Here is a 23,473-nt window from a genome sequence, read left to right on the forward strand (position 1 = left end):
TACTGGGGGACGAGGCAGGACAGCCGCATGGTTGGAGCTTAAGGCTGGGGCACGTGGAGAAGGGACAGGAGCTGCCCTGCAGCCTGCGAACACAGTGGGAGGGGAAGAAGCTCTGGGCACAGCTGAGCTGAGTCAGGAAGGTGCAGCTGGATGGGATCTGTGGTGCCGTGGGCTGGACCAGCAGCTCAGCACAGCCCCGTGTTATGGCCTGTTCGAGGTAGGCGTTTGTCAGCTCGTGCAGAGCCGGGCGGTAGTGGGAGCGCGGCTGAACCCTCTGCTGGGAGCTGTGCTCCGTGCAGGGGTGGCCGTGGTGCGAGAGTGACCCCCAGCCGGGGCCAGCGAGGGATGGATCGGGGGAGATCTGCTGAGCTGCTGGGGGGCTCCAGCCCCACTGGCTCCCACCACGAATTTTACTTCTCCAGAGCAGCACCAAACGCACCTGAGTGAACGCTGATCACTTTTAGAGTCCATTTTGCCCAACAGCCACAGATACAGAAGTTTCCTTCCAGAGGGAATCAACACTGGGGGAGGACTGTGCGCCCTGGGGACTACCGCCCCCCACCTCTCCCACCCCCCCGGCCGGCCCAGGCCGAGGTGAGCCGGGCTGCGGGGAGCAGGACGGGGGCCGCTGTGCACGAGCGATGGGGCCAGCGAGAGAGTGGGGGGCTTCTTTCTGGTGGGGGGAGCGGGCGGTGAGCAGGGGGCTGCCCACCCCCGCAGGGCACGCGGCAGAGCCCCAACGCTCCCCTGCCCCCGCTACGGGGCCAGGCGCTGCCTCCGTCCCGGTGTCGCCGGGGCGCCCCCTCCCACTCGTGCCGTTGCGCCCCCGCGGAGCCCCCACCCGCGCGGGGCTGCCCGGGGGAGGCGGCGGATCCGCGCCGCCCCTGCCGCATTGGTTTGCGGCGGAGCCCGTCACAGCCGCGGCGCCGAGATTGGCCCCCGCAGCCGGCGCCCCCCCGGGCCGGCCTCCACCCCGCCCGCCGTGCGCCGAGCACCGCGGCCCGGGCACGGGCACCGCGCTTTGCTCCGCTCCGCACCGCTCCGCCCGCAGCGGAGGCAGGGCCGGCCGGGCCGGGCCGAACCGAGCCAAGCCGAACCGAACCGGGCGGGGGGGACGCGCCCGCAGCACCGCACAGCACCGAGCAGCTCCGCGCCGGCTGCGGGGATGTGAGCGGAGGCTCCGCCGGCAGCGCCGCCGCTCCGCGCCCGCTGCGCGCCCGGGAAGATGCTGAGCAGGTGGATGAGTGGCAGCAGCAGGAACCTGGACCGCGAGTACAACTGCACCGTGCGGCTGCTGGACGACAGCGAGTACACCTGCACCATCCAGGTCAGCGCAGCCGCCGGGCGGGGCGTCCCGGCCGGGCGCGGGGGCAGCGGGGGCGCGGGGCCGGGGCAGCCCCGAGCCGGGCGGGCCGGGGGAGCAGTGCCCCCGCCGCCGCCGCACGGAGCCGGCAGACAAAAGGCTCCCGGTCCTGCCCCGCCGCCGCGAACAAAGGCGGAGCGGCGGCGGCGGCGCCGGGGCCGGGCGGCGCGGCCCCCCCCCCCCAGCCTCCCATCCTCACCTCCCGTGTCTCCCGGAGCGGTCGGAGCATCCCATCCCATCGCATCCTATCCCGCTCCATCCCACCCCTTCCCCTCGGGGCAGAGCTCGGTGTCTCGGAGCAGGGGGAGCCGAGCCCGAGCCCCGCCGAGCTGGGGCAGCCCCGCGCGGCCACTCGGGGGCCGGGGGAGGTTCGGAGGGGCTCGACCGTGCCCCGAGGAGCGAGGCGCTTCTCGCCCCCCGCTGCCGGCCGCGTGTCGCGGGGAGCACTTGGATACGAAGGGAAGCCCGGGGGCGGCTGCCGTGCCGTGCCGAGCCTGCCCGCCCCGCCGTGCCCCGTTCCGCCTCCCGAGTGGAGCCCCGGGCCGGGCCGGGCGCTGCCCGCGGTGTGTCCGGGCTGCGGCAGGGGGCGGCCGGCGGGCAGGGACCCGGAGCGGGGCAGCCCCGGCTGCGGCACCCTCGCTTTGCGCTTCGGCCGTGGCGGCGGGGGCGGCGGGGAGCCGGCCGGGGGCGGCTGGCACGGCGGAGCCCTGTGCGCCGGAGCACCCGCGGCTGTTCCCTGCTGGCATCGGCTGGCTCCGCTCCAGTCCGTAGGCAATGGAAAATTCGGGGCAGAGTTTTTGAGTAAAGGTGACTCAACGTGTAAATGGCGACAACTCCCACCTGCCGGTTAGGGTTGTGGATCTCCCGAGTTCCCCGCCGTCCTGGGACTCCGAGGAGGAGGGAGCACCTTTTATTTTGCGGGCAGAAGCGTGCTTTAAACGGCAAAGAATGGTGAGGGAGGAATGCTGCAGGCTATGGGAAGCACGGTCGGCATTGCTTTAATCTTCTAAAATGGGTGAACATGGTGTTTTGTGCAAAGAGCAACCGAAAAACGCTGAAGCCGCTCGCTCCTCACTCACCTCCCCCACCTAGATTGTAAAGTGTGACCCCGTAAACAGCTGGGGTGGCAGCCGGCTTGTTTGGCACAGGCAAACTCATTTGTCTCTCCGAGGTTGCTTTTGATACAAATGAAATGGAAAAATTTAGTTTGGGAGAGAAAACGTAGGCAATGCAGTTTAGAAAAATCTGGATTTTCTGTCCTTAATTTCATTTAACAAGGTGTCTTTATTTTGCGTGCCTTTTTTTAAATTATTTTTTGTAAGGAGGAAACAGTACCTGATCACGTATTTCAGTGGGTTATTTCATGTTCAGCATAGTAAATAGCGAGTCCTCGTATTTAGTATGGATGACCTAAGGTATACAGAATTAGCTGTATTACCCTCACAATCAAGGTTACCATAGTTAAATATTTCTTTCCTATGGCTTTCATGCTGCCTCATAAGCAAAGTATTTATAGTCCATGCAAAATTAAAGCACGCATAGTAGGAATGTCTAATGTGAGAAAAACCGTCAACAGAGAGGCAGGGAACAGTGAATGAGTTTTGAAGGTCATTCCCTCACGAGTGCAGATATTTCATGTCTTGCTGAGATCCGTAGTGTTTCCTCATCCAGGCTGTTTCTACGCCTGTTGTTTCTAATTTATACATTTCTATTTTTACTTAAATATGGAGAAACGGTCCAAAGCATAAGTCATTGTTTTCGACTGCAGTGCTGCTGATCACAGTGCACATTTTGGGGGGAGAAGCTGCTCGGTGGAAGTTTGTGTCGTGCGTTTGTGCGGCTGTGCCCGTGTGTGTGTGTCGCTGGTGCCAGCAGCGCGAGGATGTGCGTGCGCGCTGTGCCCTCCTGAGCCGCGGCCAGCCTGACGTGTCGTCTGGCTTCCACATCGCTGTGAAAAGAAAAAACACTCAGAGGCCGATCTGACTGTAAGAGGTCTTATTTATGTTTCAGATAATAGCACTGGTTAAACCTGTCAACAGAATTAACCTCTGGCTGTGCTTGACAAAAGGCGTGTGAATAGGGCTTCTGTGCTGCTGGATCATAACTTTGAATATTCTCTTTCTAAATAAAGCCTTTTTTATTCGATTATCCAAAGTTTACTTTGGTAATATTCCCTTGTTAAACAAGCAGTTCATCAGCTGAGCTTGGACGAGTCCTTCATCCCTTTTGTCCTAATTTTCACTCCCAAACACCCAACTGAGCAGGCGGAGGAGCCTCGAAAGCGCTTCCCGCATCCGTCCCACTCGGGGACGGCTTGGCGACTGTGCAGTTGGTACACAGCTGTCAGAGGCATAGGTGTTTGCAGTGAGTCTGGACCTCCATAAACATATGTGTCTTTATATATATGTGTATATTCTAGCAGTTTGCCCCTCTGGGGAGCAGGAGGATGTGGCCCTGGCTGTGCTGTGCCGTGGCGATGGGGCCGTGCCTGCCTGCGAGCAGGGCTGTGCGCCTCAGCCGCTCGCGGGACCTGGGGCTCCCAGCAGCTGTCTGGAAGAAGACGAAGACATCGTCCTGTCTGGACTCAGAGAATCCTGTATTTTGGTAATATTACGTGCCCCTGAGGTGCTTTAGAAGCAGTGGAGCTGGTGGTCTGTGACATGGGGCTTGCCGGCGGTGGGAATGCCGCGGTGCCCGTCCGCGCTGCCCCTCGCCGTGGGGCTGTTGCTGCTCGTGGTGGGCACTGGGACTGTGCTCCTGGGGTGTCCCCGCTCCCCGTCCCAGGGCTGGCGGAGGCGGGCAGCCCTTGCCGACGGCTGTTGGCTCAGCTTGGCCGCGTGCTGTGGTCCGGCACCGTAGTTACCGTGTGCTCGCCGCGCTGCGTCCCACGGCTCCGGGCGCAAACAACGCACGGCTTGCCAGAGCGGCCTGACAACAGTCGGAATAAAGCGTGCATTGAAGACAGCAAGAAATGCTCTTGTGCTGCGGCCTCTGTGTGACTGAGCTGCTTGTCTGAGGAAATGTTTTAAATTCTTCGCTGTGGTGTCAGTGGTGGTATAAAGGGCTTGAAATAATTAATGGTTTGCCATTGCTTGATGCAGCAAGTATTTTCCTGAAATGACACTGGCATTTTGTTTCAAAACTCGCTCGTACTATGAGAACGTGGAGAAGTGAGAAAACAGATAAAAAGTGAGGTTTCCTGGATTCAAAATGCAACAGCTTTCTTACGTAAGACTGGAAATACAATAAAAAGAGCACTTGGCCATGTGCTTGGGCAAAACCCATGTTTTCCACATGAAGCACAAAGTTCATTAGAAGACCTGACAGGGTCATTAACAACAGGCAGTCAACACGAGAGAAGCCTCAACTTTTTGCAGCACTAGCTACTGTGAAGGTTATTTGTTCATTATCTTTTCATCTTCCCATAGTTTCCAATTGCCTTTGCTGGGAAATAGGTTAGTGGAGCGCTGCGTGCGCAGCGGGGCCTCTTGTCAGAAGCCCGAAGCAGGTGATGCGTTTGGTGTCTGAGGTTTCCTCCCTGTGCCGAGAGCTGTGGAAGCCACGAGGCTTCGTGGTGAGATGCTTGTGTCAGCTCCTGGAGCCTTTCTTCTCGTGCATGGAGACGTTTGCCCCTCCTCGTCCCAAGGCCTGGCTGTGGTACTGGAGTCGGTGCCACGCGCGGAGCCAGGGGAGGCAGCAATGCTCCCCGAGCACTGCGCGGTCTCGGGGCTGGGGAAAGGCCTCAGGGCACCATAAGGGCAGTGGTGGTGGGCGAGGAAAAATCCTGGGAAGTCTCTGGTGAAGTTTCCTGGGCCTCAGAGGATGCGGGATAGCACCGCTTCTAGCCCATGGGTGCCGGCGGGGGTGGCAGCCACAGCGCCAGGTTGCTTTTGCCAGTTTGCAGTTGGTTCCATCAGAAGTCATGTTTTTATTTATAACGTTGGAAATGTTTTTGGGACAAACCTACCGGTCTCGCTCAGCTAAATCTCTGCAGAACGGCGCGCTGTCTGCGCAGCATCCTTCGTCCAAACGTTTAAATACATATGGCTCGTGGGCTCCAAAAAAAGGAGAGCTGCCTGAAGCGCACAAGTTCGGAGACAAAGTAACAGTCAAAACTGAGGGTTTCTTGGGTTTCACCGCCTTTTTCCTTTAAAATTCATTTCCAATTTTAAATACAAGGGATACAAAAGGCGACTGATGAAAACATCCACTAAACACCCGCTGGAAAACTAGTGACATATTTGCTCACATTTTAATGGGAGGCAGAAACAGAAGTTGTTATGGAGACCTGTTGAAAATATTTCTAGTGCTGCTATTTCTTCACCAGCTGAAATGTCTGTTTTCTGTTAACTTTTCATACTTGTTCTACAACGTTACCTGCTGTGAAACTGCCAGCTATCCCCCTTGGAGGAGCCAGTTTTCCAAAAAGAATTGCTTTGGTTCTCACTTTTCCCATATAAGATCCTGAAGACAGATCTATCTATATGTACGCACTAGGTGATAGCACTGTAGAAAAATATGTACCTACAGCATCATGAAAGAAGAAATTTTCTGCTTCTGTCATGTAAAAATTAGGTAATACGCAGTAGGAGGCAGCTTTTGAGTTGTCTGGGGAATACTGAAAGTGCCTTGAACAGCCCACTTATTTTTAATTTTTGACTCACTCTTCAGCAGCTCAAAGCGATCGCGTGGACAGGGCTGACGTCTGTGGCTGCGCTCGGGCAGAGCCGCCCCCTCCCGTGGAGACCCCCACGTGCCTCGATCGCCCTGCGCCGGACCAGGGGCACCGAGAGCAGCTCTGAAGCCACCACTTCGTAGTTTCGAAACAGCAGAGGAAGCGTGGCACTGCTGTCGCTGCCTGCGAATGGCAGCTCCTTACTGAGGAGGGCTGGGGAACGAGCGGGGATGTGGCACTTGAGAAGAAGTGCCGTGTTTTATTTGCTACCCATTCTGTCAAGAACGGACAATACCTTGTTAATGCAAAGGTCAGAAGTTGGTGCTGTTATAGAAATAACTGAACTGCGCTGTCAGCAGCCATTTGGTCGTGGTCAAAAAAATCAACATTATTGTTGAGTTACAAAAAGCTTTGGAGTTGTTTCTGCAAATAAAAAGGTTTCAGGTCAAATTCTTTTCTTTGAAAATTTTCCAGAGCAAATTATCACAGCAGTATGAAAGCAATTTCATATTGATGATCTGGAGTTGCCTGCAAGGCTGATGAATCCACAGCAAGTGTCTGCAGAGACCGAGGCTCTTGCATTGCAAACAAGGCAAGGGGACGTCGTTCCCGGCCGGCAGAGACGCTGTCAGCGCGTGGGTGTGCGTGGACCTGCGTTTGTCCTGCCCAGGATGGGGCTGGTTGCAAAGGAAGGGGCTACACCCCCTCTTGTGGTGGGATTCTCGTTTATTGGGTTGGTTTTTGTTCATCATAGCCTCTTAGGAAGGTCAGAACTCAGGAATGCACCCTAATTTGTTCTCACCTCAGACAGCTCTTGCGGATTTCCCCGTTGTGCTCTCAGCGGCGTTACAGCTGATCTGGCTCTTTGTGACTTTTTTTGTGACTACCAAAATCTACGTGGCGCCTGCATCGTCCCAGGAGACCTCTGCTTGTGTCTCTCCATGGCGGCAGAGCTCTGGCTATTGCCTGCGTGAGCACAAAGGGGAAAGGCAAAAGCTGCCTTAATTCAGGACAGAAGGGAATTAGTACTTTGAATATTCACTGGAGCTTCCACCTCGGCGTGGCAACGTCTTAACCAGCCCTAGATCTTGCACAAGCCACTGCTAGCTTGTGCAGCCTGGTTTTGTTATATTCCTTATAGGAATGGATAAGCAGTCACCGAGCAAATTGCTGTTGGGAACGGGGCTGGAGCAAAGGTTTCTTTGCTCAGAGCCCCAGGACAAAGCAGGACAGGTGAAAGAAGTAGGGTGTGTTTTAAATGAGAAACCTTTGCATGCGCAAGTAAGGGCATCAAAATTAGGGTTACGTGGTCTTCTGCATTTGTGCAGAAACTCGGGGTCCTTCTGGGCGGGGGATGCGGGCCAGGTTTTCCTCTGGAGGTAACCTGCCAGCCCATGGATGCTCCACGGCTGTGGGGGCAGCGTGCTGGGGATGTTCCCAGAGTTGTGCCCAGTTGAGGAAGAGGAGCATGAAGGCAGCGGCCGCGGTGCTGCGAGGCGGGGATGCGCGAGCTCCTTGCCATCTTGCTGCACAAACCAGTGCCAAGGAGCCGTGCCCAGACGGGCAGGCACGTGCCTACCTGAGCGCCTGAAATGAAAACGTGCTTTTAAGCTTCACACTCAAATCCTGCGTCTCTCCACCTGCTGCCATCACGAGCAGCCTCCTATTAAATCAGGTCCGTCTCTTATTTTTTATTGTTCGGGACGTTGGCACAAGGAGTTCTCGCAGTTGAAGGCAGGTATTGAATATTCATTACGGTGCTTCCATTCCTGGACAAGAGCAAATGCCTCCTTCTGCATGCGGCGGCAGCAGCGGCTGGGAGGCAGAACAAAGCGGCGCCGGTTTGTGTGCGCACGGAGGTTGTGTGATCTTCCTGTCCTGTGGCCCTGTGGCGCGGTTTTGCGATGATTGGATTTTCCAGTTCTCTGCTGGGTGAGAGGCACCAGGCTGTGGCTTTTTCTCAGGCGACCGGTGGGATTTGGGGCTGGCTGGGCACTTTTCCTGCGCACGGTGCAGGGCTTTTCATGTTAGTTGTATAATTATGGGCAAGGCCAAACTGAGAATCTGCAAAAAATACCTGGTCTTTAGCGTCTGATTCTTTGAAAAGGGAGAATGAAGTTCTGTGAACCACGCTTCAAGCTGGCAGTGGAGAATTGTTCTTTTTTCTAAGCAAAGATAGGATTTTTGTAACTGCCAGTGGAATGAACTCGCGTAGTCCTGGGAACAGCGAGGCTCTTTGTTCCTCCCGCATCATCGTTTTTAAAGACGCAGACCATGCTTTGCCCTTAATTACACTTTGGCAATTACAGTCTGTGTAAATTACCTTCACTGGTATCCATTGCCCTCACTTGCAGAAGTGACTCGGCGGCTGACATTTCGCAAGGAATGTGGTTCATTCTCCATGCGCACGCAAGGCAAGATGCCATTGTGCTTCCTCGCGCTTGTTATCCGCAGAGAGGCAGCCGGGATAAAATTCAGTAAAATCTCATTTTACTCAATAAAGTCAGCAGCTGTCTCTCCAGGTACACATCAGGAGTTGTGCTATTGAGCAAGATGGGGCCATTTTTACATAATCAGGCTTTAGAGCAGAGTCGTATTTTAAGCCACGGGATCTTTTTGCTGCCCCAAGGACCAACTTTTTGTATCCTCCAGCGTCTGTCCCAAAACAGAGGGCTCCGCTTTACCGAGCCACTCGGTCCCTTTGGTCCTGGCCAGGAAAATGGCAATAATGTTGGGGAAGATAGAAACTGCTCTTCTGAGGGTGAGGGAGCGGAGCGAGGAGTCTGCCCGTGCGCTGTGGGATGCGCGTTAGGCGGTGGCAGCGCGGTGTTTCCGTGTGCCACTCCAGGGGGACGGCGTGTGTTGGAGCCTGACCCGGGCAGGAGGAGGAAAAGGAGCAGAAAATGCTCTCCAAAGACGTGAGAGCCCCACAGGGCCCTGCCAGAGGGCCGAGTGAGCTAAGTCTGCCTTGTAAACAAGGGTGAGGACAGGCCTCTGTAATGTTAACATCTTTTCTTTAAATTTCTGAGCTGGGAGCGCGGGGGCTCTTTGCTACCTCCCATCATCTCCCTGCGCACCTCGGCTCTCGATGAGACCATTTTTTTTTCCATGAGAGAGCCAGGTTCCTGCACCGACCGAGCATCTCATTGGAAATTCAGGGTTGGCACGTATTTTAATCTCTCATATATGGCAGAAAAGAATTTCATCACCGGGCCCCTGAGAGCAGGGAGGAACCTTAGGATGCCTTGGGGTGCCGAGGGAAGGAGCACAGTAACGTGGCTGGTGCTCACCAGGTGCCTGTGCCTCACCAGACACAAGAGGCACTTTTATAAATGATAATTAACAAAAGCTTTGTGGCATTGTGTTTTTTGAGTCCAGAGAGAGCTCAGCTACTTAATATTGGATGTCAAAATTTGATCAATGCTGCAGCTGGAAATAGAAAATTTTGGCTGCATAATGTCTGTTACCAAAGACTTTAATTATAGTGGCATATCTGTCATATTGATGAGGGCTTTCTATTTTACAGAGGGTTTATAACGCGGCTGTTTCAAATCAGATTGGCTTTTAGCTTGGCACATAAGCTGTGGTCCCAAAGGAAATATCCATCTTGCTGCCTATATGAAATTTTTCTTTAATAAAAAATTACGGAAATTGATTAAGCTATTCTGGAGCTAGAGAGAGACTAGGAATATATGGATTGGGTAGTTCATAGGGGTACTAACTATACGTTATCTATCTACTTAACTCATACAATGGACAGTGTATTGGGACTGAAAAAAAGAGCCAGAATCCAATATAGTTATGTTTGAAAAATAGATAATAAACATGCTGAGCAGGTACTTCTCATGAATCGATTTAATTCTCATTAACATTGCACTATAGAGCATGCTGACTAATATTTCTGGCTTGCAAACAACAATGGATTTCCAAAGGAAATGTGTAATGAGAACAGAATGTCTCTGGGACCTGAAATTCGGGAGGTCCTGGGGCTGTTGGAGTGGAGCAGAGAAGCTGCGAGGGCAGCAGAAGGCGCAGCGAGGGCTGGGGCTGGAGCAGGCTGGGGGGCAGAGGCAGGGCAGTGCCCGTGCTGTGCTGCCCTCCCCAGCCCATCCACCTCCCTCCGTACTGGGACGGCTCCGAAAATCTGCGTGCCCTAACCCCAGTGCCATCAGGGATGGCTGTCACGGGCTCAGCTCCTGCCGTTTGCAGTGGTGCCCTCAGGCTTCCCCAGAAAGTGCCTCCAGACCCGATTTCCTGCCTAAATCACCGCGTTCCTGGGCTGTTCCTCCACATTTAGGTTCTTCTCCCGACCCAGAACGGATTTTCCTTTTGGTCTGTTCCAGGCCCTAGTCAGTGCCGCCCTTTCCTTTGTCCAGCTGCGTTATCACTTGCGTGCTTACAGTTTTGTGCCGTTCTTATTTGCGGGTTGGCACCAAACCCCCAGACCTGCAGGGGAGAGATTCCCCAGCCTGTCCCCGCACCTCGGAGCCTGCTCCCTGAGCCCACTGCTGAGGCTTTCACTGGTTGTGACTTCTGCTTGCAGATGACAGATTTCTTCATCTGGGGCTTAAGAATGAAACAGAGGGTCCTTGGGGCAGCTGCCGCTGTGAGGGGATTAGCAGTGACTGACAGCCTTCCTTCTGGGTTTCCTTGCTTCCCGAGGCTTAAGTTGGAGCTTTCGTGTCGCCTGAGCAGTGCTTTGATTTTATTTGGATGCTGTGTCCCCCAGCCTAGCATCTGGGTTTGTTACAGACATAAATAAGGTGCTAATACAATATTAATCCCCGTGTAGTGTGCCTTAAATAATGGTGACAGTGATCTCTCTCTGCCCTCGTGGGATGCCTTCCACCATCTACATTGACCACTTGGGCACGTCCCACGGAATTAAAAACGCAACCGGCAGGGCCTGGAGCACAGCAGGCAGCTCGGAGGCTTTCCTTAGCAAACCCCAGGGCCAGCGAGCGGAGAGCGTTCCTACTGCTATGGGGCTTTTTAATTAACACGTGGCATTTTGTTATGAGGTTGTCAGTGAGCTTCACGCCTGACCCAGTTTAAGCTGATTTGGGGGGGCTCGTTGCGTGTCCCAGTGCAGGACGTGTCCTGACCGCTTGTCACACGGGGTGAGGAGGCTGCGCCCCTGGCTCCCCAGCGAGGTCCCGGGGGGCAGCTCCAGCAGCCCGGTGCTTGCAGCTCCTCCACCCCATGCAGTGCCTGAAGGCTGAGCACGATGTTTCTGAGGAAGAGACGATCCCTTCTGGGGCTGAACTGCAGCCAGAAGTGCAAAACGCAGCCGTGCCGAGCGGGTGCCCCACGTGGGATGGCTGCAGAGGGGGCAGTGGCGTTGCACCCCCATTGGCATCGGTGACAGCGCGGGGACGGCTGGGGCCTGGGGCAGGGTTTGCCCCCGGGGGCTGCAGGAGCGCTCATCGCAGCAATACCACGGCTCCATTACGTTACCGCATCGCTGGGCAGAGAGGGAGCAGGCGAGGGCTTTGCCACAGGAGTGCATTAGTAACTGATCGCGTAAGCAATTAAGCCTTGCGCGCTCAAGACAGAATTCCCAAATCCCTCTGGCTCCGTGCTCGCCCCCCGGCAGCGAGCAGGGTGAGATGTGTTCTCGGAGCCTAACGCGTGTGCCACGAGCTCTCAGCGAGCCCTTGCAGCCGGAGCAGCGGTGCTGGGGCTGGAGGAGCCCGGCTGGAGAGGCTCCGGCCGTGGGGTGGCAGCTCAAGGAGGAGCGCGAAGGTGGCCCTGGTCCTCTGCAGCCCTCTGGAGCTCCTTGCGAGGGTGTCACTGGTGGGTTACGTGGTTTTGGGGGACCCAGGTGCCACTCACTGCCTGGGTGTGGATGCCAGCTGCCCTCTGCCAGGCCACCACCTTCCCTCCGTGGCTTCTGTCTGTTACAGCTCTTTGAGCTCTCCTGGACTTGAACTTGGATTCCCCAGGGTGGATGTGAATGCTGTACCCCAAGTCCAGAACCTGGGCTGCTCCTCCCAGGTGCCGTGACCCCGAGCTTCCCTGAGGGCCCCGGTGCTGGCGCTCCCTCTCTGAGCCAGTGCTAGGTGTCAGCTGAAATCACAGCCTCGTCATTTAAACACTCCTGTCAACACGAGATTTCCCTTCCCGTGGTGTGCCTGTTCTTCCCATACCCGTAGCAGGGCCTCCTGAGGCACGGCCTCGGGCTGGGCGGCAGCGGTGCCGCGGCGCCTGCAGAGCAGCGAGAGCAGCCGGGGAGCGGAGCCTGCCGCCGTCCTGCGCTCCGTGCGGTTTCCACAAGAAGGGGAAAAAAACAAAAAGCAGCCCGCGATGGCATCCGCGCTGGCTGCTGCATGGGGCTGGGGAGACCGTAAATCAGCACGAAGGCTGTGACTGCGCGCTGACCCCACAGACACCGCCCGACTGTTGGTTTGGTTTTGTTCCACGGGTTTCTAAGGAGAGGGGGAAAAAGTCAGCGGCGCGGTGCTGCTGGGGGCCACGGGAACGGGGCAACGTGGCTGGTGGGGCGCAGGCACAGCCCGGGAGATGCCCTCGGCCCCGCTGCTGCTGGTGGGGTGGTGGTGCCGGGGGCTTGCCCACGCCCTGCGGGGGTCAGGGCCCCTGACGGATGGGATCTTGTTCCTTCTCTTTGCCCCTTATTTATTTCCTCTGTACCACCTGTGGTTGCATCTGGGTGGGACGTGGAGGCGCTGAGCCCCAGCGTGGGGGCAGGAACGTCCCTGCTTGTGGGCAGTTTGGCAGGGGCCGGTCAGGAGCCGTGGTCCTGCCGCTGCTGGCGCTGGTGCCGACGGGGGCAGCGAAGCGCTGGAGGGGCACAAACGCTTCCATGCATCTTCTTGAAAGGGTTGCTTAGGTTTAAAGCACCATTTAGGCAAGTAAGTTGCACTGAAATAGCGTTTCTTTAATTAATGCAGTCAGATTAACCGGTATGGCAGATAAACCTCCCCTTAAATTAGCCGTTACTTGAAACTTTATTGTCCTGGCATAGTTAGCTTTTTAAAACGCTTCCAGCAGCACAGCAGCAGCAATTCTGCTCCGACAGTGAGCGCGGGGGAAGGCGACAGTGCCAGTGCCGGGTGCTGTGCCCCTGGGCAGAGCCTGGCGGGGAGGGCAGCGGGACCCCCGGGTGGCAGGACAGGGGGCAGGTGCCCACCCGCAGCATCCAGCGCAGGGCACCCGGAGAAGTGCTGCTGCTGAGCAGCATCCGTAGGGCACGCGGGGAAGGAGCCGGCTTGTGCTGTAGCAACAAGCGAAGCAGGTTAAAATAGACATGCAAAGAAGTCAATAAATCAGCTCCTTCACACTTTTGGAGCTGGTAACTGCCGTGGGGCTGAGCACATCCCCATCGTGGTGCCTGCTTTGCGCTGCGGGCTGACGGTGGGGGCCGGAGGAGGCACCGAATGCCGCCTGGGCACTGCGGCATGTGGTTTTCCGTTAGGTCCTGTGCTGAATTGTGGCTACCTGCCAGTTACCGTTGGACGTTTTTCTGAACTTTTTTCACGCCTGCCTTGCCAACACGGGGTCTCCTGCTCCATGCTGCCTGGTGGGCTTCTGGAGCGATGGCACGGGGCTGCCGGTGGTGCTTCCTCCTCCTCTTTGTGCTTGTGTAACAGAATGCACACGTAGACGTTTATTGTGCTACAGTGTTAATAAACAAGATTCTATTGAATCCTTTGAATTATACAGAGAAAAGGAAGTCCGAGATTGCAGTCGTGTGTCTGAGGGCTGAATAGGACCAGGGCTGTTTGTGGTCCCCTTCCTGCAGTGCTGTGCCTCCCCGAGCACCTTGCTGCTGGCTCCCTGTGTTCCCGAGCAGGTACCTCGCTGCCAGCTAGAGCAAGGTTACTCCTAGCCTGGAGGCAGGCACCGAGATGCTTTTTTCTGGGTATGTAGATACAGTGAAGCTGCCATATGTTGTGGGGAGGCAGTTGCGCACGCATTATGTAAGTCCTGGTGATTTAAAAGGCTGTCTCGTTTCTGTTCACGGTTTTCCAAATTCTGGCTGGTGGCATTCTCGGTGTAGCTGGCTGCTTTACATACCTGTGGCTACAATCTTTATATCTTTGGCATACGCTGATGATTGTAAAGGATCTGCTTCTTTTGCCAGTCTCTCACACACTCAGCACACACACACAGAGCTCGGCAGGCTGGGCTAGGACGTGGCACACTGCGTGGCACAGGCTGCTTTGGCAAAACCTGGGGTCCCTCTGATTTTATCCCCCTGGATAAAAGCTGCAGGGCAGGGGTGGGTGGAGGTGGCACCAGGCCGGGACACACAGAGCCGATGCCCCGTGCTGGCAGGATTTGTGCCTCCTGCACTTGCTGCATGCTCGAGTGTGCCGGATGCAAAGGGATGGATTTCTCTTTGGCCCTGGCCAGAGCTGACCCAAAGTGCTCTCTCTCAGTGACGGTAACAGCTTGTCTGCAAATAATGGGATTATTTAAGATCTGTGACAGCTTCCTGGGCAAACTTGTGCTGGTGCAGCATGTACTGTGTGCGTGGAGCGCTGGCGTGTTGATACTGCTGAGAGCTGTGCGCTTCCTTTCCCCACGTTTTCTCCCTGGCTGGGCGGAGGAAACACGGTGCCATTTTGCTGTTGTGGTCTTCCAAGTGAGCAAGCTGGCATGAATTAAAACACTTGATACAGAGCGAGCGCGAGGAGGATGAGTGCTTACGGCGTGCTGTCTTTTAGGTGTGTTTGGGAATATAAAATCGTCTGATAAAATGCTGGAGCCAAAAGAGGCGATTTTGAAGGGACTTGGTTTTTCTGGCATTTATTCTGGCATTTGTTCAGTGTCAGTTAGGCACGGTGATCGCACCAAGGTGGAAATACGGCGCTTCTGCCTGGACTGCAGAGGGAAGGGCTGCGAGGGCCAGCGGAGCTTGGTACAGGTTAGCAACAGAGTCACTCGAGCCCTTAAAATATTTACCGTGCTGTCATCCATACACGTTCTAAGCATATTGGACAGCGTCCTGCTCTGCCTTTGGATCTCTTGTTGCTCATGGAGAGGCTCCAGAGGGCATCGCTGCACGGATGGCAGGAGGTGGCTTCAGGCAGCCACACGCTGTGTGTCTCTGCAGCGGGGTTTAGAAGGGCTCAGCCCGCTCCTGGGGGCTCTTGGCAGTGCAAGGAGGGGTTTCACAGCACCCCAGCATCTCCTGGCCACGCACGGGGCTCTGCACGGACCCGCGCAGGAGGCAGGGTTGGTCCCACAGGATCGGTGACACTGGGGGCCAGGACAGCACACGGGGCACACGTGGCTCCATGCCAGCCTGGAAGGGGGCCGTGACACCCGGACACCCCGGGGCCATGGTTTGCCCCGGGGACCGAAGTCTGCCTCTGCCCCTGCACGAGGTCTTCTGGTGGTGCCCCTCCTGCGGAAGGGGCAGGAGCTAGCTTGCCAGCCAAAAAGCAGCCAGTTTCAATAAGCCGCTTGCCTCGTTGCTGGAGGGATAATTCTTGTCAATCTGCCACTTTTTACTCTGATGTGCTAAAAATAGTGCATTATTTCCAGGCAGTAATTGCACATCCTGTAGTCATAATGAGCTCTTAAGGTAATTACCTTTTGGTGAGAAAGAGCTGAAGATAGGGTGTGTTTGGCTGGGGAAGAGAGGGTTTTCAAGAAGCCCATCCAGTCCTGTGCTTGTGTGAGGGGCAGGCATCCAGTGGCACCAGGGTCCTTCCCAGTGCTCCCCCAGTGCTGGGAGGCGACGGCCCCATTGCCGCAGCGTCCACGGCCTTTAAGGGCGATCCTGGAATCCCCAGTGCCATGGTGGCTGTGCGTGGGGATGAATGAAAGGTGAACGTCATCGGGGAACAAAGTGCACGAGGTGATGGGAATGCACTGTCTGCACGGACACCCGCAGCTTCCCGTCTGCAAAAGACAGCCCAATGTGTTTAACTTCTTCCAGCCGGTGTTTGGAAGTGCTTTTCCAAAGCTCGGGGTTATCTTAATGGGATTTATGATGCCAATTAAAAAGGAGGACGTGCCACGCACCCTACCAATCTCTTCCCTACAAGAGATGACCCTAAAAGCCACCACCTCGTGCGCCCTTTGAGGCCCCCTCCCGGCCCCGGGCAGCTCTCGGTGCCGTTGCCTCCCGCAGCCCCACGTGGAGAGGACCCGATGCCGCCTGCTCCCCTCCCGCCCAGCGGGTCGCTATCGCTGGTCAATAATCATCTCTTGTGGTACTGTTTGGCCTCCCAGCTTTATAAATCAATTCACCGTGTTGTAGAGTATCTCGTCCTTGCACGGAATAGGTAAATTACATCTACCGCTGTTACATCTTTGTAACTCATTTGATAGCATATTAAGAACGTGAACCATTTAGAATGCTTTTGTCTGAATCAATTTTCCTTTTGCAAGTCAGAGGTGCCGATCTCACAATGCAATGCCTTTCCAATCCCGTGTAATCCTGTGGCTTTTCTTTATCTCAGTCTCCAACGCATTCCCACAATTACAGCTAGATTTATATATCTGCAGTTCCTCTCGGGCACCGTGATGCTGGCCCATAACCTCCCCAGCCGCCGGGTTCCTGCAGCTACCCGGGCACCGGAGTCGTGGCTACAAGGGGAAAAGCTTGTAATGCCGTAACTCGTGGTTGATGGGGACAGTATTTCCTCGTCGTTCTGTTCCTTCCAAGCGTGGCTGTAGCCTGAAAAGTGCTTATATAAAGCCGCCCCCTCCCCACTGCCGTTGGTGAGCTCAGTGGCTGCAGGTTGGAGCCCTCCCCAGCCACCAGAGCCTGGTGGGGGGCCTTGGACAGGAGCTGCCTCGGCGCGGCACCGCGTGCGCTCCTGCTCCTGCCCTGGGCTGCGTGATCTTTGAAGTCCCGGACTGTCAGCGTTGCGCATTATTTTGCAGGACCTTCTTTAGAAAGAAAAAAATAAAAATTAAAAAAAAAAAAAAAAAAAAAAAAAGAAATGGGGCTTCACAGCCCCGTCCTGGCCATTGTTCTTCAGGACGAAGCTGTCAGAGGAAATCGCACGGGTCTGGTTGACGTGCCGGCGCTGGCTGCAGCGCTCTGAGGACAAAAGCCTGCTGCTTATGTAATCCCCGCAGAGGGGAAGAGCATCCGCGCCTCGTCCCCGGCCTCTGAAGGAGCCCTGGCCGCAGCCAGCAGAGTGACGGGCGGCGTGAGGCGGGCTGACAGCCGGAGCTGAGGCGCACAAAAGCAATGACGCACCGCGCTTAACGAGCTCCTCCTGGCAGGTCGCCGGGAAGGCTGGATGTGTTTGCCCAACTTTATCTGCTGATGCCAACGCCCCCCCCCCCCCCCCCCCCCCGCCTGCCGTGTCAGCGCGTCCCCGTGCCCCCAGGGCTGGTGGGGACAGGTCGGGGCCCGGAGCCGAGGCAGCAGCGAGAGGCGGGCGGATGGGACGCTGCTCCGAGCCCACGGCGGCCCCACGGGTGGATGCGATGCACGGGGCACGCATCGGATGGTGGCACCACGGGGAGGGGAGGGAGGCTGCAGCACCCTCCGGCAGGCAGAGCCACCTGCAACGCCAGCGTCAGCGTGGTAATAACACCGGTGGCCTTGTGTCGCTCTCTAATAACAGCTCTGCGTGCTATCGGCGTGAGCGAGGCATCTTGTGAGCGGTGGTCGTGGTCCCAGCTGTCAGAGGGACGTGGCAATGGCACGCGCTTGTTTCAGGCTGCCTGCGTGCAGGCCACAAAATCTTCATCTTTTAACTGGTTAATGCTGCGTTTCAGCACCGTGGCTGATGCAGGACATTCACAGTAATTAATACTAATGAGCACGTCCAGTGGAGCATGCGGTGGGAGGCTCTGCATCCTCGCACTGCTCTCTTCATCTCTCACTGCTTGGTTTTAGACCAGACGCCCGGTGCCATCCACCCCTCCCACTGTTCTGTGTGGGGCCGGGGCTGGTGGCAGTGCCCACGGCAGGTCCCTGCTGGTGGCAGAGCCTGGAGGGCTGGGGGCAGAGCCCTCCTCTGCCCGACCACCCCTGCACCCCCAGCCCTTCCCGTGGGGCTGAGTGAGAGCCGGTGCCACCCCGGGTGGGCAGGACCTGCTCCGGAGACCGGGGAACTGCAGCCAGGGGCTGCTCTGCAAAACCTCTCTATTTTTTCCCCCTCCTACCTTATCTAAAACAGCTTTCTGCTGGCTCGCTGCCCCTCCAGGCTGGATTTGCTCAATACCAGGCCCTGGGTATTTTGCTCTGAGTATTTTGCATTCTGGGCATTGCTGGTGCAGGGCTGGCACCCCGACCTGGCCTTCCCCCGGCTGACAGCCTCGCTGTGCCCTGCGCCCCAGCCTCTGCACCACCTCCTCCGCGGGGCTGGCGGCGATGCTCCGCGAGCACAGCACCACGACCCCGCTCAGACACGCGTGGGGTCAGCCCGTGGTGCTGCGACATCTCGCTCACGTGGTGTTTGCAGCACCAAGCTGCATGTGGCAAAGCAGCCGAGAACGGGTAGGAACGGCGGGTTTCGTTACCGAATTTCTGAGCTTTCGTTGTCATTGTGTAATGAAGTGCTCAAGCTGCTGCCTGGGTGGAACAAACCATCCTGTCTAGGAATAAGCAAAGTCGCCGAGCGTCTGGCAAGTCCGTGGCAGCCCATTTTTTTTGAGAGCAATGTTATGTAGGGTGGGCTGCTGTGCTTCTGGGTGCTTGCCATCGGCGTGCGATTGGCATGCGCAGGAGGTGGCTGTTTTCATCCAAGCTTTGAGGGCCAATCTGAGGGCTTTTAGCGCTGGCTGGGTAGCCTGCTGGCAGAAAGTCCTTTGGCAATCACTAACCAACGGGTTTTGATTCAGGGTGTGTTGGGAGAAGATGGCCTGAAAGGCTGAGAGTATTTATTTTCATTACAAAGATGCTCGCTCTCTGCGCCCCATGAGCAGCCTCTCTCTGAAGCCATCTGTCTCCAGGCTGCTCCCCGGCTCTGGCGCTCCCCTCCCCTGAACGTCCCAAGGATCCAAGGACAATGCCAGCCTCCATGGGCGATGCCAGCCTCCCTGCCAGCACCGTCTGGCTGCTCCCAGTCTGTGCCTTGCCCTGGGCTAAGCTGGGAGCACTGGGAGGGGAAGGAGATGGCTCCTGCTTCCTTGGTGGGTTCTCCTGGTCCCCCCCACCTTTTGTTTGCACTTACAGTCTCTGTGAAGGAAGCGTTTCTGCCAATGACTGACTAAGCAAACGTGCCTCTGGGCATGCTGAAATATTCCTGCTTTGCACCCTTGTATAGTCTGGGTGTTTCTGAAGCAGTTTAGATATGTGCATCTTCACAGAGGCTTTAAATTAAATCTCAGACAGCCCAGAGCCTCTGCTTCCTTTCCTAAACTCCAGCAACTTTGTCTGAGCGATAGATAGCGCGTGGATCTTGGAGATAGTGAATGGCTTGGAAATGTGCTTCTGTATCAGGCCTGATACGAAGGCTTGCTTGCAGGGAAAGGCACTGCTTCCAAGGGGAATTCACAAACCTCAAAACTGCCGAGCAATGCTTGTGCTTTAGTCTCTCTCTCTCTCTGCACATTTTTGACGTGCAATCAGCACTGACCATGCAGCCTTCTTAATTTTTCAGGAGCTGAGAATGACAGGGTTGTACTCCTCTATCTATTTACCCATCTATTTCTGCAGAGTAAGGACCTAATTGAGCGAATAATGTACGAGCTAACAGCGCTGAAAAGCCATGGCACAGCACTTTATATTTTAGGGAAGGCTTTTTATTCTGAGCCATTTGCGGTGTGCCTGCTCAGGGCGTTCGGCGGCTGACTGACGGCCCCGCTCTGAGCGTGGGTCGTGCGTCCTGCCCCCCAACGGTCCTGGGGGTCCCTGGCAGGGGGATGCCAGCCTCATGCGGCTGTGTACCGTGGGGATGGGGCTCTGCAGGGAGCAGGATTTGGCCACGGTGAGTGCCTGTCCTCCAGGACCCCAGCACGTCTGCGCCATCCCCGCTGCGGGCGTCCCCGTGGCTCCTGGTGGAGACCTCGCGCTGGGGACCCGGTGCTCGTGGGGCCTGGCAGCATCCCGAGGAGCAGGTGAGGATGGTCCTGGGCAGGGTGCTGGAAACGTGTTCTGAGTGCTGAGCCCAGAGGAGAGGGAGGCTCCTTCTGGAAGCCGGCTTGGTTTGCGCTCTGCAAACACGGCGCTTCCAGCTGGAAGAATGAAATCTCGGAGCAGAAAAAGCCCCTGTGTAGCTCAGTGAAATATGATTGAGTTGTCTAATCAGGCAAGTGACTGACACAATTTGAAAAGGCCTTGGGGGTGTTTTAAAGGTCAGTAACATGAAACACGGAACCAGCCCGGCGTGAGTCACGCATGCGAAGCTGGCCTTTGCTGAAGGCACGAGACGGTCCCCTCGATTTTTGTTTTACCTTTCCCGCTTTTGCATAGAAAGCAACATCTGAGAACGGCTCCGTATCTTCGAGGTGCAATTGAGGTGGTCTCAACTGCCACGAGGCGACAGGGAAAATCCGTGCGGAAGGGATTTTTAATAAGGCCAGAGGAACAAGCAGAGGCATTCTGAAAGCCTACGCTCCATAGCAGTTCTTTGGTTACTGCAGAGAAGCTGGCAGTCCAGGAGGCACGGGGAGGGCAGCACTTCGCACCCAGGCCTTGGACCAGAGGTGGCACGGCTCCGCGGCAGCTCTGCTCTGCGCATGCACGAGGGGGGGATCCAGCAGAGCCGTCCGCCTGAAGGCAGCACCTCCCTGCAAGGCCAAGATTTACAGGCACTCCGTGGTAAAGCAGCATTTACGGCTTTCGCAGGAGCAGGTGTGAGCAGGGGCTGAGCTGTGCCTGCCCTGTAAGTGATAAGGTGCGCGTGGATCATTTTTATGGGCAGCAGTTTCTCCACTGCGTATATAATACAAGAATCATTTCTGTCTCTTCCTCTGCCACCAACATGTGTTTTGTGTTGGTCTGTGCAGGGACACGTCGGTATTTATGCAGGCGTGTTGCAAGGAAGCACCGCTTGTCTCAGGCAGCAGCCAGGGTGCCAGCGCTGTCTGCATGCTTTACTGTGCTGTCTTTCCCTCTGTTAATGGATTAGAGATTCATGTGGCCTTGTAACTTTAATTCTTATCTCCTTCCTCCGGCGTAACTTGGCTCGAGTTTGTGGGGTGGCTCCACCAAGTATTGCATGGTGTCCCTGTGTGCGTGGGTCCCCCTGTCCCCGCCGGAGGCAGTGAAGGAGCCCTCTCCTCTCTGGCTGCCCTTCCCCAGCTCTTTAAGCCCCAATTCCTCTGTAGGTGGGAAACGCAGCCGTGCTGCACTGCAACTCATTCAGCACACGACCAGGCAGAATAGCGCTTGGTTGCATTTTTTTTTTAAATTCTGCTGTCAGCAAGAGCATCTCACTTTGCAGAACTGCACCTCCCAGGAATTTTCTAATTTGGGAGTTTCTAAAAAAAATGGAGGTGTTCTGCGTGGTTTGCATCTCAGCTGCATGACCGGTGCTGGTGGTGCTGCCTGGGGCCGCGTCGCTCCTGGCCCCCAGGCTGCAGGAGGGAAGGTGCCTCTGCGGGGCCGTGGGTGGGGGTCCCGAGTCCTCCACAGGTCAGGGAGTCGTGGGTGGGGGTCCCCAGTCCTCCACAGGTCAGGGAGTCCCTTTGGTCGGGACAGACCACCAAGATCAGTGAGATCGAGAGCGAGATCCTCCCTCTGCCTCCCCTTGGTGTGTGCGTCTGGGCTGCCCGCTGTTCTAAGGCTCTTGGGGGGTTCTTACATTGCACATAAACCATCAAACGGAAAATGTAATTAGATTTTTTACTCTTGATCAGATTAGTGTAACTTGCATTGATTTCTCTAGCCTGTGTGAGCATTTCCTAGGTGTACTCTTATTTTTCTTGCCGCAGGTTTCACAAAATGTTGCCTTCCTTCGTCAGAGACACTCTCTAATCATATGTGAAAACGTGGTCTGATGCGAGTAAGTGGAACAGACAGCCAGAACCTTTTTTACATTAAACTCGAGGAGCAGAGTCTTGTGCACACGCTGTGCTGGATGAGTGCTGGCTGTAGACATGATACCTCTGGCTCTGCATGCTCTCGGGATGCGCAGATCCACTTCTGAAACATCCCAGCTCGCGTCTTGGAAATTATGAGCTTCAACTGTTCAGAGAGAGTCCCTCGTTCTGCTTTGGGGTGACTGAAAAAAACGCATCCTTTTGCCCAGCGCGGGTTTCTTCTCCGGTCAGGTCACCCTCTGCTGTCGGTGCAGCTCATCGGGGCAGATCTTCCTAAGGGCGTGCTCGAGGCTGGCATGCCCAGCGGCTGCCCCGTCACAGTGCTGACACATCCCGAGGGTCCCCGGGGGCCGCAGCCAGCCTTTGCTGAGTCAAAGCGTGGAGCAGGATAGCTGAGACATGGCTTTCTGTTGGACTGATGGTGAAGAAAGCGCTCTGCGTGCTCTCTGCCCTGCCTTCGTGTCTCCGCACTGCCTGTGGCAGCCCCTTTCCGTCCCAGCCCCGAAACACCCCGCCAGCTCCGGCGGTTCTGCGGGGTGCAAGAGCAGAAGTCAGAGCCAACTCGTAGCTCAGGCAGGGTGTGAGGCTCTGGGAGGGACGGGGCAGAAAGCAGCCGCTGAGGTGGGGCTTGGGGTGCTGCTGGGGGCAGGCGAGAGGGCAAAGAGAGAGAAGTGGGAGCGAAGCAAAGGTGTTTTGGTGCCACGTCCTCGTTCTGCAGGTGAGGAATCGCTGCAGAGGAGGAGGAAGCAGGTCGCAGTCTGCCTGTGCAAGCGGGTGGAGGGAGAAACTGTGTGCTGGAGGTGCAGCGAGGGAGAGTTGTGTTAGAGACACGGCGAAGGTGAACGTGAGGGGTGCCAGGAAGGGTGCCCGGTACCGGGGGGCTCTGGCAGGGCTCAGGGTGGGCAGGGGGGGCCTGCAGAGTGCCTGGGCCAGCCCTGGGGCTGTGCCTGCTCCCCCTTCCCCAGGCTGTCGGGGGGGTGCAGTGGGGCTGGTGGCTGCGTGGGGTGGGCAGCAGGATCGGGCACCCTTCCCCCGGATGCCTGTCAAGGTCCCAGTGGAGCCTGGTGCTGCGAGGGGATGGCTGCAGGACCCGCTAACGTTTGCTCATGGGGGCCCAGCGGTGTCTGCAAGGTTTAAGAGCTCAGGGCAAAGCGTTAGCAGGAGCTGCTGAAGGGTAAGGACTCGTCAGCCTGGGTAAATATTAGCACAGCAAAGGGGGGAAGGAGGAATGTGAGCGAGAAGAAGACCCAGAGGGGTGAGGAGATGGCTGCTCCCTGGGGATGGGCCGAGAGTCGGGCTGTGCCCAGGAACAGCCCCGCAGGAGGCAGAAGCAGCTCCGGGTCCCGCACCCGGCTGCGGCGCGGGGCTTTGGTGCCCATGGTCACGGCAGGCCACTTCTTTTCTTCCCTGGTTCCCAGTTCCTAATCCCGCTTTGCAATAAGCTTTTGCAGCGCTCCGTCACCAGCAGCACCTCAAATCATTAAGCCTGAAATAATTTTAATTGGATCCAG

General features: G+C 56.5%; 1 protein-coding gene across 2 annotated transcripts in view; it reads left to right on the forward strand.

Moving 5' to 3' along the window:
- The first annotated feature begins 975 nt into the window (after positions 1–975).
- The window catches only part of FRMD5 (FERM domain containing 5), a 76,027-nt gene continuing 53,529 nt past the window's right edge, over positions 976–23,473 (forward strand). The window contains exon 1 of one of the 2 annotated variants that reach the window (XM_035336060.1): positions 976–1,327. In XM_035336060.1, coding sequence (XP_035191951.1) covers positions 1,226–1,327 — 102 coding nt within the window. In that variant the 5' untranslated portion in view covers positions 976–1,225. The remainder of the gene's footprint in view (positions 1,328–23,473) is intronic. The other variant, XM_035336059.1, reaches the window with a different exon arrangement.

This window comes from Oxyura jamaicensis, chromosome 10, assembly GCF_011077185.1.
Source record: "Oxyura jamaicensis isolate SHBP4307 breed ruddy duck chromosome 10, BPBGC_Ojam_1.0, whole genome shotgun sequence".
Classification (NCBI taxonomy): domain Eukaryota; kingdom Metazoa; phylum Chordata; class Aves; order Anseriformes; family Anatidae; genus Oxyura; species Oxyura jamaicensis.